We start from the raw sequence: 18920 nt of genomic DNA, 5'->3' as shown, positions 1-18920 counted from the left end.
CAGCCATAACAGCGAAACAGCATTGCAGCTGATAACAAGATGTGTCAATATGTTCCATTTTTTGTAGCAAATTATGATGAGGCATCCAACCAAACACCGCGTTGACTCAAAAAAAAAAAAAAAAAAACAAAGAAAGAAAGAATAAAACAAAAAAAACAAAAACCTTTCCTATGCCTGAAACAAACATATGCTATATTAACTCAATGAAATTGTTTGATCAGTCATTACTACAAATACTTCCAAAGCTGCATTTGAATGCCATGTCATGTGTGCTTACATTCTACTGTGAAAACCACAGTATTCTTTGAGTATTCAGTCAGCACATTCTGTCGTGCACAAAACATTCAAGCATTTGCAGTTAAGGCAGACTTACTTCTGATGATTTGGGGCTTTTCATAACCTGCTTGCCTGAGTTGGCTTGATGAGCATGCAGATGTTCCAATACTTATCATATAATGCTGTCTACGTAGCCTTCCGTGTTCATAGACCCACAAACGTGGACAGACTTTCTAAGGCATGAAAACCAAGCTGATAACCATGATATGCAGGGTGCTCGACTCAATTCCTCTGACCAACACTTCTATTCTAGTTCCCTGTGGAGCATCAGCCCACTCACCAAACAACACTGATCTCTGACAGTTCTGCACACCCCACCAATAGGTTGCCACTCTAAGTGTATATAAACTGGGCTGGCAGCAAGGACAGTTTCTCTTTTTTTGACATTAGCAGACTGAAAGCTACATTTTGTTTTTTTTCTTGGTCGATCATGGGGCAGAGATGAAGATCAGAGCATTTGATGATGATATACCCGAAAAAACAAATATTAGTATAGATTTCAAGTTTGTGACTCATCTGACAAAGCTTCATGTGCCAACACATTTGAGAGTGACTTATAACTTTGCACATCTGCTTCTAACTTAAATTCTGTAATTCTGTCTGAAAACTACACTTCCTACACTGAAAAGATGTCGGCACTTACAATTCCCTCAAAGCCATTTTCCAAAATATCTGAATCTCGCGATGCCGTGAAAACAACTACTCTTTTTCTTTTACCTAAAGTATACTGACAGTCATGCATTCAAAACAAAATTATGTCTTACATGGACAACATGATTGGAGAGGAAAAGAAACCCAAACAGATAAAGGTGCTGGCTCTAGCTACCATGATTAAAAACGACAAATAAATAATAGAAAGAATCGAGAACCACATATGCCGATGTCACGCAAAAAAAGGAACCACAATAATGGTGGCAGGAATCTCTCGTGTACACAAAAGGAGCAATTCAGAACTACGTCACGTTGGCACAAGATCCATGTACAATATGACACAGCTAATTCTAAGTGCATTCCGCTACAGTTTTCAACGCGTGCCTAAAAAAGCACAATCGAGTTTCAAATGCATCTCTCAGCCCCAACTTGTTTCGTTCGAATGAGCGCTAACAAATCAAGTCAATATTTCTGCTTTTTGTCAAGGAGTGTTTGATTTCGGAAGCTTTTATATTCTGATGCCGTCATTTAAGATCAATCAACGAATCCATTCAATTCCAAATTTCAACTCATTTCGAAACTGGACGTGTAGTCGAATTCTCACTCAGGTTTCGTTGCTGTTTTTCTTCATAATTGCTATTGTTTTATTTGTTAACCAGGAAGCAGCGCCCACCATCACTGCCGCCTTTACAGAACCCTCGTACCTGACTCTGCCACATCAGCAATGTCCACCCCTTGCTCTTGTGCCATGAAGCCCAGGACGGAAAATATTGCGAAGCCAGACACAAAACTGGTACCACTGTTGAGGGCTCCCAGCAGCAAACAGTCCCTATGTCACACATATGTCATGAGGAGGATTTGTTAATGAACACACAAGGATCCCTTTAGCCCCCCCTCTCTCCCCTATCGCTAACCCCCTCACTGAAAACTAATGGCTCACCTGTAGCAGTTGTATTTGTACTTGTTGTAGCTCCCCAAGGACGTCATGGCACCCAAACAGATGGCATAGGAGAAGAAAATCTGGGTGCCAGCATCAATCCACACCTACCAAGAAGGAAGTGGGGACAAAAAGGCTGAGGCCTGCTGATGGGGGGGAATTTAAGGGGATTTTGTACAGTGAAGCAAGTGGGATAAAACTGTGTTTCTGGTTGTTTATGAAAAACCTTTTTTGGCTTTTATTTTGCCACATTTTACAAATCAGTGTGCAGGCATGTGTTTTGTTGCCATTCAACCAAAAAAGGACAACAGCAATTATATTATTGCTGTCTTATTTCCTTTTAAACCACATGTTCCATTTTTATGAATTCAACAATTTTGAATTTAAATTTGGTTCTTTTCTGTATGAGCAGCCAGACAGGTATGTGGTCAAACTAGTGAAGGAAAGCTATAACAGAGTTTTCTTGCTCATGCACCTCAGGTTAACACCTACCTCTGGGTCCTTCAGGCGAGTGAGGTCAGGATACAGGTAGAATTTGATGCCTGCAGTAGCACCTGGCAGCGTCACACCACGGATCAAAAGCACAATGAGCATGACGAAAGGGAACGTGGCTGTGATATAGACCACCTATAAGGGGAGACCACAGGTACAGAAAAGCAAGGTCACACATTTTGGAGACAAACTCTAAATGATCCAGTTTGAATTATTTTACAGCCAATATATTAGCTTATCAAATCTTCATCCACAGTAGTTTTATTTTGCCAGCTAGCTGATACTCTGGCTTTATTACAGATAATGGATTTGATCAGTGTGTGAACTTGGGAATATTTTGGACAACAACAGACCACAGGCGGTCCCCTAAATCAATAGCGGTGTACCAGTATCTCTTATGTGGAAAACTGTGACCACACTTGGCCTTGCAGGAGTGACAATAATACAAGAATTACAACTTGGATCAACTAGAAAGTATCAATCAGGTCAGCGCAATCAATAAAGTGTGTTAGGGCTATAAAAAGAGCGGTCTGGGATTGATTGCCTTTGGTCTTGGAGCAAGCTGTTGCTGCTGTTACTGCAGCAGCAATTCAACGTGGTCTGAAATATTCCCTATATTGAAATACCCAAGATTACATTTATCCTGCAATACTATAGAAAAATGTAGAGAAAATACCAATTTATAAAACAGACAGTTTTCACTTGTCAATGATATATTAGGCTGGAAGTGAACTGTCATTTTTTTAAATTGATGTTGGAATTGGGAAAACTGGCAAGCATAAAATTTCAGCAGCTGTGACAAGGGCCAAATTAAGATGTCTAGACAACAGGGTCAAAGCATCTCAGCAACAAGAGTTCAAGAAGGGTTTGGGCAAAATGCCAAAATGCTCATGGCATTGACTTGTTGTCCAAGCTTCTTAGACCTTCCTTTGACCAGGCATCTGTGTAGCATACTAGGAAATGAAGTGTAACATATGAAACCCCCCTCACACTCTACAGATTTGCTGCAAATGTCTCAGTACCTGTAAAGAACAGGAGAACTTGTGTCTCAACAGGCCAGAGACATTGTTGTAGCACAAGCAGGGGCATACACGTTATAACACTAGTGGCTCTTCACTGTAGATATTATATTTAGTAATAAAACAATTGCAATCTACAAATTCTTAGGTAATTTCTTGATGCATGGAAGCACCCAATATCAATTTATCAGACAAAATCCGTAGTGATTTGTCAAGCAACAAGAAATTGTGTTACAACTTTGTCCTCTTTTAGTCACCATTGACTAAATTCTGCACACAGTAGTGTATTAAATAGTAATATTGTAACATTTAAAACATATGAATTATGTCACCAAAATTTGCCTTTGTTTAGTTTGAAAACCTATGATCTTATTTTTGTATTTACACAAGGAAATGTAAACATAGCAAATTGTTCTTCTGGTCAGACCACAAAGGGGAGAAATAAAAATCAGATAAGCTTGACCCTGTCTTGGATGTTAGCTGAAATTAATGTCCTGTAAAAACCAGGTCCTTGTATTCTAAGAGGAATAAAGAAATGACGAAGCAATGAACACGAGACACTACAGGATATTTACCTTTCCAGTGGATTTTACGCCCTTCCAGATGCAGAAGAAGCAGATGACCCACACAAGCAGTAAACACAGGGCCAAGTCCCATTTAATCGGGCCGATCTCGTCTATACCACTGGAGATACCGAGTACATTATGCCTGTAACAATAAATAAATGGGTAAATAAATAAATAAATAATCCTCTGTAGGTGTGTGTCTGCAAGCTGCAGGTTTCATTGCTGACTTTCTACCTCACCTTGACTGAACTTTTACATGACAAAGAATGAACAATTGTTTGTGGTTATGCAAGTGTGCAGGTGTGTGTGGTTTTATGTAACTTACTCCCAGAACTCGGTGACGGGGGAGGTGAAGTTGGAGGCATTGGCAGCCACCCAGAGGGTTTTGTTCTTGCGGTAGGTGTCCTCAATGCAATGATCAGTGTTCCAGGGCTGATTGCACTTGGCCCAGGGCAGCTCAGGCTGAAAACACTGGGATATAAAAAAAAAAAAAAAAGATAAATGATGACAACTGCATTATTACTATTATTAATAATAATAATTACTATATTCATGTTCTGGTAGCAGGCTAGTCACTTCTTTGTGCAGCTATTGTTGAATGTGTCCCCTGAAAAACGTAAGTTTAGACAAAACTTACATGGCAGTTAGCTGGTAGTTAAATTAACAAGAATCAAAGATTGCACTACCCTGATGTAAATCCTCACCTATCTCCATTGTAAATAATACATGCCTGAAACCAGTGGAAAATGAAATGGAATATTCAACAGCTGTCTTTTCCCCCCTCAAACCTACCTGGAACAGGTAGTAGAGGCCCCAGGCCAGGATGACAATGTAGTAGATATTCAGCAGGGACACAATCACAATGGAAGCATAACCAATGCCTGGAGAGAATAGAGAGGTTCAGGGGATTAAACAAGAAGCGGGTCATCAAACTATTAAATCACTATTAATAATTATTAGTTATACTATTACTTTTCTCTGAAATAATATACAACAATTTCAATATTGGCATTTTCTGGCGCGTCAACTTATATAAGACATGATATTTTAGTGACTGTTTCCAAAGCCCCACAATTTTCAATGCACAGTTTTCTTGTATAAGAGGAAGAGGTTTAATGCTAATGTTTGATTGGCCACAAAAGATGATGAGACCAGTGGCAGAGATGTTCAAAAGAAGGAGAGAAAAAAAACAAACATTTGAATCCTAAGCAAAACTCTATGGGAAATTTGTGTAAAGCACAAGATGGCAGTGGTTGTATATATGATACACGCTTTTAAAAATAGTTTTAAAATGTAAAAAAAAAAAAAAAAAAAGGATAGAACTAAAAATTGCGAACTTGGATTTCACTAGATAAAAAGATTTCTACAAGCCAGTCATTGCATCCTGACAAGTTTGAGTCTCAGTGATACTTCCTGTTTTTAATGGTTTTGTGCACTTTGTGTTACATGCGCTTAACAGAATTTACAGTGCAAACTGCAAGATTTGTACATCTGCAGAAAAGCCAGCAGTATCCAATCCATTTTTTACAAAATAGCTAGTCCTTATAAAATGATATCACAAAGTACAGGACAACATTTACCCAATACAAGGTCTACAGCAATCATTTATTTCTTTTTTAACCTTCAGTTTTAATTATAGTGCATGTAACATGTTTAATATCAGCTAAGATTCATTGCATCAGTACTGGCCTTGAATGACTTGAATAAGCTGGTGGTAAACACATGAGTTGTGTGTGCACTCCTGTGTGCACTCCTGTGTGTTATGCACTACACAAGGATATAAAGGGAAGAAAAACCCCAACCCTTGCTTCAGATGAGAACAGATGTTGAAACTGGGATTTGGACCAAGATTTGGACATGGATTAAGTTTTAGTTTAGAGGTCACTGACGGTCCTCGTAAGTATATCAGAAAAAGCTTTGTATTGCTTTAGTACACACAGCCGACTGAGGCCACTCATACAAATTAATGTCCTTCAACGTCACTGGCCTTCTGTGTGTGTGTGTGTGTGTGTGTGTGTGTGTGTGTGTGTGTGTGTGTGTGTGTGTGTGTGTGTGTGTTGTGAACTGCCTGACTAAATTCTAATTTGCAATCTGTGTCTGTGCGTGTTAGTGTGGTAATGAATGCATGGAATATTTTAACATTGTATTATGTTCTTTTAATCACTGAGCTAATTGGCAGCATCATAACCTCTATATGTCTAAAAAACACAGACATGCACATGCTCACAAGATACACACAACCACTTGGATCACATGGTACGCTGCAAATCAAACAAAGAGCTGTGCCCTCCTCCATGACGTCACATCTTGCGCTCATCTGCTGACCTTAGAAGACCTCATTTTATGAATAACATATCACAACGTTGCCGCCCATGTGTTTTACCAAGCTTTGTTTCAAATCAAATAAGGCCAAGTTGTAATTTTGTTTACCCTCACTGACATTGTGTTCATGTTCTGTTTAGCTACAACAACTCAATGACAGTTTTATTCTTCAAGCCCTCATAACTTTCAGTTTACACAGAAGCAGTAATTTATTTGTGTAAGACTGCGAGATACGGTCTATAGTTCTTGCTGTTTTTCTATTCCTTACTAATACTATCTAATACTGTCTAATACCATCTAATACTATCTGCTCAGTTTTTATTGGCCTCTCTTTGGCCTTAAAGCCAAAAAATGCCATCAACAGTTCAAATTTCTGAATCCAAGCTAATCACATCACATTTCACTTTAAACCCACAACATAATATATTGCAACAAATACCAGTAAGTCCATATTATATTTGATAATTTTTTGCTTGGATTTTCTCCCCTTGTTTATAATGTTCTTTTTATTTTTTCTAAGTCTTGTAGTATAGACCTTTCGCTTCTGTTTCACTCATATCCTCTATTTTGTCTTTTGCTTTTACCATGCTTTGCCCCCCCCCCCCCTCCTATCTTCCTCTAATTCCCTCACTCTCTCTGCTCTTCTCCATTCAAACCTCTCTCCTCTGTTAAATCCCTCTCCACCTTTTCCTGTTTTTTGTCAATCCATCTGTTTGGTCCTCAGATCTGTGCTCTGCTTTTTTCCCTCTCTCTCTCTCATCATCTCTCTGATGTGTTGCTGCACTGTTGCCATAACAACGTGTGATTCAGGACACTCTGTACACTGTCTTGAGAGATTGTGTGTGTGTGTGTGTGTGTGTGTCTGTCTTTGATATCCATGTACAAGACTGCAAGAGGATAATGTGTCTGAAAAGAAGAAAGATTGTGTATTTATGTGAAAGCGAGAATAGCAGGACAAGTAAATAATTAAGATCATAAGAAAGAAATGAATGTGTTTATAGCTCTGAACTAAATCCACAAATGCAATTCAGAAATAATGACTGTTAATGTGCAATTGCTGAAGATGGAGCAGTATAAATATTACAAAAAAATGACTATTCAGAATTGAACAGACAGGGAGGAATACATTAACCTTATTTGGCTGGTAGTGAACAGGAGGAGAGGGGGAGGTGAGAAGAACAGTGAATGAAATGAAGAAGGGGAAGTGGAGATGCCCAGGACAGGAGGGAAAAATAATATATAAGACATTTAATAACAGGAGGAGAAAGAAGACGTTAGAATTAAAAAAAAAAAAAAGAAGAAAAAGAAAAAAGAAAAAGACTTGAGCTCAGTAAAGTGGAAAAAAATAACTACAGAGGACCCTGTCAGAGTACACTGAAGAAATGCCTCTTGGCAGGTGTGAGCCAGAGAAGGTTAAAGCACAATAGAGTCCTCAGTATGTTGGTGTACCAGTGCAGGCTTGGCTGCCTGGTAACGGCTGCAGGGTAAAGTCTCAGCAGCCTGATTGGATGAAAACCTGGTGTGACTCAGCCTTATGTTACACAGCCATTTCTCAGTGGAAAAAACAGAGGTCTGGAAAAATTCAAAGTCTCGGATTGGATATGGAAAGCCTGTACTCTGCACTCAGTCAAATTGGCGGGCTATCAAAAGAAGGGGAAGTGAGTGAAGCTGAAGTCACAGGTACAGGTACAAGTGCAGGTGTATGGAAAGAAAGTTTTTTTAAGTCAATAACTGGAATTTTATGATCATTATAATACACAAGATTTCAATGAAATAGTTATGGTAATGTGTCTGAAATTACTGATTCAACAGCAGTAAGTAATGGGTTTCCTTGAGGAAAGTCCTCATGAGACAAGTTACACCCGAGACAGAGTTAATTAGGGTGAACACTCCATCTAACCACCACCATAATCTCCAGTTTCTTTATTTTAGAACTGATATCGTGGGCACCTATAATATGATTCCTGAGAAAAAGCTCATTATTTGAGCAGGGAGGATCTAATTAGGGACTACATACCAGTAAAGATGGGACAGAGCTTCTCCCAGCAGGTAATGCCACCCTCGGAGGTGAACTGACCCAGGGCGACCTCCAGGAAGAAGACTGGCAGACCTCCACCAAACAGGAAAATGAAGTAGGGGATGAGAAATGCACCTAGATGGGGAACACAAGGGAAACCATTAACCTAAAAATATGACCCCCATGAGTTGGCATAAATTGTTGCAGCATTTGAAAGCCTTACCTCCACCATTTTTATAGCAGAGGTATGGGAAACGCCAGACGTTCCCTAAACCAACAAAACCACCAGCAACAGACAGAACAAAGTCCAGCTTGCTGGCCCACTTCTCTCGCTGGGGGTGCTTGCCCTCTGCTTCATCTTCAGGCCGGGTGCCAGGACTCTTACCGGGAGATGGTTTCAGAGTGTCCTTATGGAAGTCTTTCAGACACTGAAGTTTCTCTTTTTGAGCCATTCTATTGAAACAGAAGACAAAGAAGAGATCAAGTCAGAGCTGCATTCATGAAAAACAAAAACAAAAATATTATTAATGTATAATAATTAAAATATATATATTATTTTTGGTGCCTTCTTTCATGAATGCACTGCATTTTTACTGAACGATTGAGACGGATTTTTTCAGTTGTGGCAAGGGACTGAACTGGAGACAAAGAACTGTGAGACTAAACACATTAGCTGAGGCAGGGAAACTGCTTAACAGTTGCTTAAGATTCAGGAAGTTGTAAAATTATCATCTGTTTCACAAACCATCCCACTGAATGGCTATTATCAGTTGTAATCACTCCCACAGGCATTACCAGCAGGTTATGCACCCACTCATAAACCATCAGGTTAGGCATCCTCCATTTTTGTCAGTTCTAAGAAGAAAATGACCAAGAATATTTAGGAGACCTCCTGTGGTCACGTAAATAAGTGCATAAAAATTATCTGTTGGCTACATGGAACTGATAACTGACAAAAAAAAAAAAAAAAAAAAAAACACCCCAAAAAGAACTGTATATCTTTTTTTTGAATGCTCACTGAGAGGTTTTGTTGCCTAATCCTTATTACTAAGAAAGCAAGCTGGTAAAAATAAACAGTTCAATTTGAATGCATTTTGTTCAAATGAACGCTAAAACTGATCAGAGTCAAGATAAAAAGATTTGAATATATGGTAACACGTTTAAGATGAAACAGTAAAACTAGTCTTCCTTCTTCGGCACTTCCTCGTTGAAACTATTTAATATGGCGCTGTGATTGGCTGAACATTATAAGGGTTACGATGACAACTGTAGCTGTAAATTTCCATTCAGCAATGACAATGAGGGACACAAAGACAGTCGTGGAAGAGACTGACATACTTAGTAGTCAGCAGATGTCTGTCACTGTGGAAAATGCCACATCCCTCTCTTTCCATGTGCTAGGTTGCTGCACCCTCTAGTTCTTTGTCTTTATCTTTCAATCTTATTGTGTCTTTCAGGATGATATTTACAGAAGGTAAAACTGAGGGAAAGACTACTTTTCAGTGGCTATCTGCAGATACAGGCTTTGGTTCCAGTTTATATTTACCTGGATATTTAAATTAAAGTTGTTGGGGTTTCCCCCCCCTTGCCTCTACCAGACCCAGGAATGTTAGTCAGAATGCATGATTCTTATGTTTGAATCAGATACAGCATGGAAGTATTTCACTTTAGTTGCACCTACAGCTTTTTTGTTTGAATTTGTTTTTAAATTGGACACAAACTGTGGTCAAGTGACTGGACATGAACTGTTGTCATGTTCAATGTAACATTTCTTTAAAGGCTTTTATTGCAGAATAAGGTGTTGATGCCAGCGTCACTGATATTATTTCATCTCACCGGTCTATGAAGCTAAATCAGGGTCAAATGTTTTATTCATTTGAAAAAGTGATTTGAAAGTTTTGATATTAAAAAAAAAAAACTAATGAAAGAATACATTTTATTTTGAATAAATTATTTGTTTTCATATAATATATCGTTGTTTGGAGAGAAAAAAATCAGCTTCAAATTAATTTGGGGGGGGGGGGGGGGGGGTTGTTACTAGTTAAAAATGAGCATTTTGGTTAAGGATGGCCACCACTCCTTCATGGGATGTAGGTAAGCAGGTAAGAAACACTGTTTTTGATTATCCTGTGACCAACTACATTGATGGGTGAATGCTTGTAACGTACTGATGTACACTAAGGTGGGTAAAAATTTACCCCAGCAAGAGAGTTATCGGTTATCTGAGTGGCTTATAGATCGCTAAGCCGCAAAAGCTATGAAGTCTGAAGAGAAACCTAAGATTATTTGTGTGTGTGACTAGAACTAAAGGGAGGCACACTCACACTGAAACAAAAGGAGAAACTACTGTGTTTTTTAATAGCAGCATTAAGCAGTAGCCTACAAATCTTATAATGAACACAAACTAACTAATGGAAATAAGTTAGTAAATCAATGATTAAATTAGGCAAATAAAGGATCATTCCTAACCTCTTGTTAATTTAAGACTAGTGTATTGGTGTTTGGCATCAGCAGATATCTTCAACCAAGGTAGAATTGGGAAAAAAGCTGTTCATGCCTAAATACTAACTTTTCTGCCAATATTTGGTTGACTAAGTACAAACAGCCCTGTACAATACCATCTCTCATTTCAAACAAGTTAATGATTTCACAGTTAGTGACACATATATTTATCTTCATGAATAACTTCCTATAGTAAGTTAATGAGTAATGCTGGGAGGAGAGAACTGGCTTTTTGTGCATATATTGTGTGAGTGACTTTCTGCTAGGAGAGACAAAGGACCCCTAACAGCACTAGATATGTGACATTATACCTGTATATATTTGGATTAAGATATTAAATTGAAAAAGGAAACCAGCTAGTAGACAAAAGAGGAATTCACGTGATACTGCTATGTGTTGCAACATCACAGGAATTAATGCAATAAGCTGAATAAACTGACTCAGGGAGTGAAGCCATTTGCCTAAAATAGCTAGGGTGAAGTTAAATCAAATACATAAAAAGAAAAGCACAACAAGATTAAAATGTTTAGCTGGGATGTACTGTGTACTACCAGTTCTTTTGGAAATTACTAGTGTAGTAGTTGGGAATCATCCAGTAATAAAACATTTTGACAAATCGGGCACTTCTATTATCAACAACATGCTAAAAAGCAAGGAAAGATGGCATAGGTGCAGTTAATGTAATCTAAAGTTCCCAAAAATTGGCAGGTACATAGGTACTTTGACCATTTGATGATTAAGCTTTTGGGGGCGCTAACAGTCTCGTGGAAGTGTAAAGTATAATGGACGGCCTAAGACATTGTACTACATATATGCTATGTACAACAATCTATTGAGCTTTGTGCAAGGAGTTCAACTTGTGAAGTGAACAGAATTATATCCTGAAATGACCTTTTTTTTGTCCCCAGTCAGGTACTGGTGAACATGCAGGAATAACTTGCTCGCCAAGTGTTTAAAGTCATTTGTTCACAGGAATACACTGACAGGAAGGCCATTGTTTTCTGATCCAATTCATCATGTTGTTAAACTTACAAAGCCATACGAAGACAAACACATACCTTCAAGTTCCCAGCAGGGCCAGTGAACGAACTTCCTTGTATTAGGAAAGTGTGTAGAGAATCAAAAGTAATTCATTTTGCTGCAGGGGAATGGCCTATGTTTAATGGTTTGTAACTTTAAGTACTTTACAGTGAATGTAAAGTTTCCCGTCACTTAAAGTGACGCAGTGACAGTCAGTTGCTGAAACAGCCAGAATCACCTCTCATGTTTTGGAGGGAATTGCAGAGTAGCTTAAAATAATTTTTAAAAATAAAGACTTGACAGTTATATTAGTACTACTCCCCAATTTTCAGCCAGGAAATCATTAAAATCTCAAGAATTATGAATAGCATTTAGCTTGTCCGTTATGATCGCTAGCACTAGGTCAAAGCTGAACGATTTGTTGAACAATTCTTTTGAACTAACTGATTCTAGTGATTCAGCATACTGCAATGAATTGTCTTGAACATCACTGGAAAACAGCATCTGATGAGAATGTTTCCTGGGCGCTTCTAAGATTAGATCTTCTAGGCACATTAACTGCATTTAAATCCTGGGGCTGACCGAGAACACTCTGAAGTGATGTGTACTCAGTCTGCCCTGGGAGTGCTTCAGGACTTCACAGGAAGAGATAGATGATGTGGCAGAGGGGTAAAGCTATCTTGTGTAGTCTGCTTTCACTACAGACTTGGACCCAGATAAGTGGTGGAAAATAGAAGTAATTGAGTGGTGACCATGTGTAGCTGTAGATTTAGCTGCTCAGGTGGTTCATCCTAAGAAAAGGGCATCATTTCAAAGAGACTGAACCCAATCTGTTCACGGGAATGTTGCTATTCCACGATTTCCTATAACATGACTCCCACGGAGTTAGACTGGCCTTGGAAACCACTATGAACTGTGGGATGATTTAAAGTTCAGGCCAAAAGTTTTGTGCACAACAGAGAACCATTGTGTGGTGCTGGTGTTTGTGAGGGTGGACCTCACTGGACCCAGGCTCTGGATATGCATTCAGTGACTTCACATACTTACTACACTCCCAAAGTACTTACATAACACACTCTCCTATTTTGAGACCATGTACATTTCCACTGGGCTGGCTGCAGCTGCCCGTTAAATCCACTCTCCTCTTTTTTTGCCTCACATTTCTTTTACTCATCCCCTGCATATTTGTTTTCTTTTTTCCTCGCCCATATTTTGTCTCCTGTTAAAGTCTTCTTTTACACTCATCACATTGTGCTTTTAACAAACATGTCAATATTAGATATTTCATTAATTTCAAATGAGCTATTTAGGCTATTCAGCCTAATAGCTTATGAGCAATGAATAGGATTATTGGATTTAGGGCTTAAGGATGACAGATTCAAATATTTTACCAAAGACTAGAGATAAGATTGGACGTTTCAGTAACAAAATAATCAACAGCAGTCTTCCAAACACAGTGAGATGCTACACAAAACCAGCTGTCCTCTGCCTTTCCACCATTTCCAATTCCCATTTTCTCATCATCTTGGTTGACCTCCTTTGCTTTTAGTTTTTCTACATTTTCTTCATTATACATCCTTCATGTTTCAACCCCCCACAGGGCCTTTCAGAAGTCTCGACCCTTTACCCCCACCCCCACACCTTATTTCCACAGCTTGCTTCTGCTGCCCCCACCCCCTTTTCTTGTAATCACTCACCCTTTTCCTCCTGGGTCACTTTTTAAATCAGCTTGTCCTTGTTTGCAAATTTTCTGTTGTTTCCCTCCAATAGCTACCTTCCCTCTTAATTTTACTATGGTTCTTTTCTATAAGGCACTCCTTTAGACACTCTTGTTTATTTACAATTTTCCCCCATTAATGCTACCTCACTTTGCATAAGTACAGACACTTCTCGATGCTCTTTTCACATTTTCATTTCAGACAAATAGAAATGATCATACAAAACTTGTAAAAGAAAGACAGGAAAAGAAACCGAAACACAGAGAGTGAATATGAGTAAAAAAGAGTGAGAAATAGGTGGAACATAGGGACAAAGGAAACAGTGACTGAAAGCTGTTAAAGATTAACTTGGATGGGGAAAGCTGAAAACACAATGGCATGAAGACAAAAAGAAACAGTGAGGTCCGTGTACACATTTGTTACTAAAAATTAATCATGCTACAGAAGGTAACGGCATGTGAGAGTCACATGCAGACAAATACAAAAATAGATGTTGGGCTGATGGACCAAAAAAGAGACTAAAGGCTTTTCTTTGAACACCAAGAATCACAAGAAGTATGAGCATGTGAGGCAACAGAAAGTTATCAAAAGTTACCAAAAGGCTTATCAAGCTACAGTTAACACTCACTGTCGGTTCTGCTAACATTTTTTTCCCCACTCTAGTTCTACAAACTATAACAGGTCAGTGGAGCTGAGCTTCAATTATTCACATACTGCAAATATGGATCTAACAATTAAACATCCAAGAACTTTAAAGATTATGGCTTGTTTTAGTGTCTCTGTAATTTCCAAGTTTTGCCCAAAACTTTGGTCATATTTTGGTTTTTAAGAAGTGCTTTAACCTTTAAGAGATTCCTGATAAGCTGAGGTTTATTATGAAAGAATAATGCAAGGTTTTAACTGAACCTTTCGTCATGAACCATTTCATATCAAATATGTGGGAAACTAACAGAGATGTTTAAAATTTCTTGGAAGTTGCCACGGAAAACTCATTCACAGATTCAAAATTGCATGTCCAGCAGATACATTGTAACTTCGTTGTTTTCATTTTTACCCCTCAGCTGTAAAAGGCCAGTGGGGTATTGTCGTCACCTCAACAGACTGGTGCTGTGGACACCCAAGTTTGTAAATGCAATAACTTGAAAACAAGGCGCCGTAGGAGTTTCAAATTGATACCATAGGTTTGTCTACTAGGAGGCTGAAGGATAGCACTTGAAGCTCTATTTTACTCATTATAGTATTCACAGGAGTGTAATTATTGATACGGTCCCTGCCACCACAAGAAGCGAATAAACCCTAGCTTATCTCCCTTGTCTTGAGGGTTTTTTTGCAACTTCCACCATATTCATCAAGTCTACAGAAGTATTGAGTTCAAGCTCTCTGGAATATATTATGCAAATTTTTTTTCCTCAGTGTCTTGTTTGTTTGCTTTTCATTTCTTGTTTCGATTAATCATTTCTTTGGAAATCTTAAAAGAATCCAAGATTTCTACATTTCCTAGTAAACTGGTTCGTTGGCCACAAGGTGATGCTGATCTTTTATCTTCTGTCAGTTATCTTGCATGAAATGTATTACAGTCAATCACCATGATAACGCATGCACATATGCAATTTTCATCAGCCTGATATACAAATATATAAGGTGTTAATCACTATCGTTGTCGTTTTCACCTTCAATAGCCAAGATAAATAAGATCTTTCAAAGCTGTCAATGCTTTTTAAATAAATGTTCAAACTGAGACCTCAACACATTTATACAGTCATACAAGATTAATGGGGCAGCTCCAACAGCAATGAGCTCATAGTGAACTAACATAATGGTGTGAATTTATGTTGCTTACCGGTTCAAGTTGGTTAATATTTAGAGCGGCGTGTCTGATGTCAAGGCCACCTGATCATAAATGTTTGATATCAGCACATGCAATGCAACAGTTTATATTTTCATCCTCCACGTCAGTATAGGTTTGCACCACCTTTCTCAGATTTAATCTGTAAAAAGTGCTGTTGTCACCATGACTAAGATTTTACTAATATGCACATGCATGCACACACACACACACGTGAATGCACACACACACACACACACACACACACACACACACGTGAATGCACACACACACACGTGAATGCACACACGTGAATGCACACACACACACACACACACACGTGAATACACACACACACACACACACACACACACACACACACACGTTCCACTACCCTCAGATTACTGACTTAATAAATCATTTAACAGCAACAGCCTACAGTTGACACGTCAGCTTTCAGCAGTAGTTTGTCAGACAAAGGACCAAATTCCCACTACATTTTCACTTACATAAATGTCTATTATTTACAATACAACAAACATATTAAAATTGAAATATACTTTGCAGATTAGATATTAAAACACAAATATAAAAGACAAAGACAAGCGTGGTGTAAAATCTAAGAAGTGCATCTCCGGACAGGCTACAGTGTTTCCCCACACACAGAAATGTTTTTTTTTAGTCATTTACTTATTTACACAATTACAACACAATTCAAAATCACTTCACTACAGAAACATCACCTCTCTTAATTTGAAAAGATCAGTCCCTGCTAACCAGCTAGCTCTGACATTATCCTGAGCTTCCAGTGCTATTCGAGAGTTTCACACATCAAACTCAGCACTCAAACTCACGTGCCTTTTAAGTCTGTTAAGACCCATAAACTGTCACATGCGTAGGGGTCTTTTGCAGGCATTTTAAGCTCATTATGTGCACTCTCGTTCTTTATCACTCCAAACCCTACCGTATTAACATCACTCCTGACATTGTTCAAAGCTCCACTGTCCCTCATCCCACATTTACGGATGACCGCATCAAACATGTAACTGACTGAAAAGTTTGCCAGCTTTCATAAAAAGACATGAGAATGAGGGTATATGATTCTGATAGACTGAACCACTGAACACTTCTTGATTTTCATAATTTTTTACAGCCCCTTGAAATTAGTCACTTGCCAGCAGACGTCAGTTAATTGAGATTTTTGCCTACATCAGTCAAGATTAGATTAAACTCAAGGCCACTAGCAGAGAAAATACACACAGAAATGTCTCTGTCAAATCCTAACACTAGCCCTATATACCAGTATATTTTCCACTCAGTGTCATCGGGCTCTAAAACACAGGAGACTGCTCCCCAAATATAGTTAAAAGTTAACAAGAACTGGCAACTGACACTTATAAATGATTAAAAAAGAAAACACTATTAATCTAACCTTGCACTGAAATCTATGGTCTGTGTGGGAGATGTCACACTGTTTATCAACTGTTAATCAATTCTGTCAAGGCTGAATATCCAATTTCAAACTCAAATAGTATAAATAACTTCATAGATAAGATTTTTTTTCTCTCCATTCGGTATGGTTTCCTAAAGGCTTTGTAAAGGTCTCTTTGTGAAAGACATTCCATTCCAGGTTTTATCATCTTCCTGAGTTAAAAATCCTGGGTAAATTTCCAACTCTGAAACCAACCCAAAAAGGAAATAACTACTTGTTATCAGAACCAAACCCCTCCAAGGCACACTGAGGCTACCAGTAATCATCTTTTTATTGTCTTCCAACCTTTGTAAGACGTCTAAGAGCCCTGTAGTGTAGTGATTTACTCATTCACCTAACACAAGGTCCCCGGTATTGAGCGATCCACTGTAGCGACCCCTTGTGAATAAATGTGAGACCGAACGAAGCGCGTAAGATTCACGTATACAGACGAAAAACGTAATTTCTCAATACTCTAACAATTAAATACCAATAGGAAGCTAATGATCGCTGCACATGCACTTGTTACTGGAGACGGTAAAATGTCTCCCGTTCATTGTCACAAATAGTGCAGTTACGGAGACAAAATTAAGCGAAGGAGAAAAGAAAGAAAAAGGACAAGAGAGGCCGAGAGAGAGAGAGAGAGAGAGAGAGAGAGAGAGAGAGAGAGAGAGACGTTTTAAGGGGAAGCAGCGTGTGACACTTTCAGAGCGACAAACGAGCATCTCCGCCTTCTCGTCTCACTTCCCCTTTCTTTTTTAGTTCAGCAACGCAATTATTCGAAACAAAGTCTATATATAATAAACCTAAATGACCAAAAATATAACTTCTCATTTGGTTTAAATAATGTGGATATCCATGGACCTAAGAATAAAGCGGCATATATGTATATAAAAAAGAGAGACAAAGACTGTAAGACTCGCGTAGGCTGTAAAAGCAAATAATCAGATAACAGAACTAAATCCGCTGCTCGCCATCCTAAACAAAGACGATTTAAAATAAATAAATAAATAAATACAGCAAGCAAATGGTAGAAATTAATAAGATCCTCTAAAATAAAAGCATCTGACGTAGACATGTGTGAATCCGCTACATCTCATAGATGACAAAGCTACTGATGAAAACAGATAATTGTACATATTCCAACAATACAAAATGACACTGTAGCCATCTGGGTAACACAAGTCCACCAGTGATCCTTCCTAAACGCTCGCTCACCGACGAGGGGAGAACAGCCTTCACCCAAATCTACCTCACAGATCTTCACCCGGACATCTCGTGTATACACTGCCATCAGTAAAACCACCAATAATAATGAAACACATGCGATGGATTTAACTTAGAAATGGACAAGAACTTTTTTCTGTTCCTCGGGGTTTAAAAGGAAATGTTTCCATTCAGACACAAAATCGAAATAAGTCAAAACATCAAAAATCGTAATTTGATATTTTAGAAAAAATCTATAAGAGAATGCATGTAAGATACACCATCATCTCTCCGTGAAATATTTTGTAGGTGTGAAACGAGGGTGCATTTTGTCTTTACCTGCAATGTTGATGTGCTTTCCTCTGTTATTTTGTCCTTTTAATGTCCTTTGAGCGCCGTCCCTTGTCCGTTTCGTCTTGTCCGTGACCTCTTGAGTCCGTTAGAGCGACTGAGGACTGAACGCGTCGGGAGCCTATATTTAAGCCTATTTATAAGCTTCTCTTCCTGACCTTTGTCTCTTAAAACTGGGGGACCAGAGAAGCAGCAGCAGTGGAAAATCACCGGCTTGCCTCCTCTCTGAGCAACAGGAGAGGTCTATGGTGCCTTCAGGGTGCAGCAGCACACTCGGATTTTTTTTGAAGGCTAACTGCGCGTTTGCAAAGCATCAGGAAATGAATATAGCCATTCACTAGCTAGTAGTTATGATTATATTTATGATAGTAGTTTAAATTAAGCGATTTTTCCATGTCCTATCTAGGAATTGTTGCTAAATTAGGCTATACTTTGTTTCCTTGTTTGTTTGTTGTTAGAGTTATTGTTACTTCAACCAGCATGCCTT

General features: G+C 38.6%; 1 protein-coding gene across 1 annotated transcript in view; it reads right to left on the bottom strand.

The window, feature by feature from the left end:
• Positions 1–18677, bottom strand: part of LOC146387442 (sodium- and chloride-dependent taurine transporter-like) — a 29249-nt gene extending 10572 nt beyond the window's left edge. Inside the window, exons 1-9 of the mRNA XM_084929047.1 lie at positions 18422–18677; positions 8564–8793; positions 8341–8475; positions 4794–4882; positions 4327–4472; positions 4011–4143; positions 2417–2551; positions 1928–2031; positions 1692–1816 (exon numbers count right to left, since the gene is read on the bottom strand). Coding sequence (XP_084785173.1) covers positions 1692–1816; positions 1928–2031; positions 2417–2551; positions 4011–4143; positions 4327–4472; positions 4794–4882; positions 8341–8475; positions 8564–8792 — 1096 coding nt within the window. The 5' untranslated portion in view covers position 8793; positions 18422–18677. The remainder of the gene's footprint in view (positions 1–1691; positions 1817–1927; positions 2032–2416; positions 2552–4010; positions 4144–4326; positions 4473–4793; positions 4883–8340; positions 8476–8563; positions 8794–18421) is intronic.
• Between the last annotated feature and the right edge of the window lie 243 nt (positions 18678–18920).

Source organism: Perissodus microlepis, chromosome 5 (genome assembly GCF_051167445.1).
Source record: "Perissodus microlepis isolate ML-2025 ecotype Zambia chromosome 5, ASM5116744v1, whole genome shotgun sequence".
Lineage (NCBI taxonomy): Eukaryota > Metazoa > Chordata > Actinopteri > Cichliformes > Cichlidae > Perissodus > Perissodus microlepis.
The sequence above is the reverse complement of the archived record's forward strand: the minus strand, read 5'-3'. Positions and strand labels throughout refer to the sequence as shown.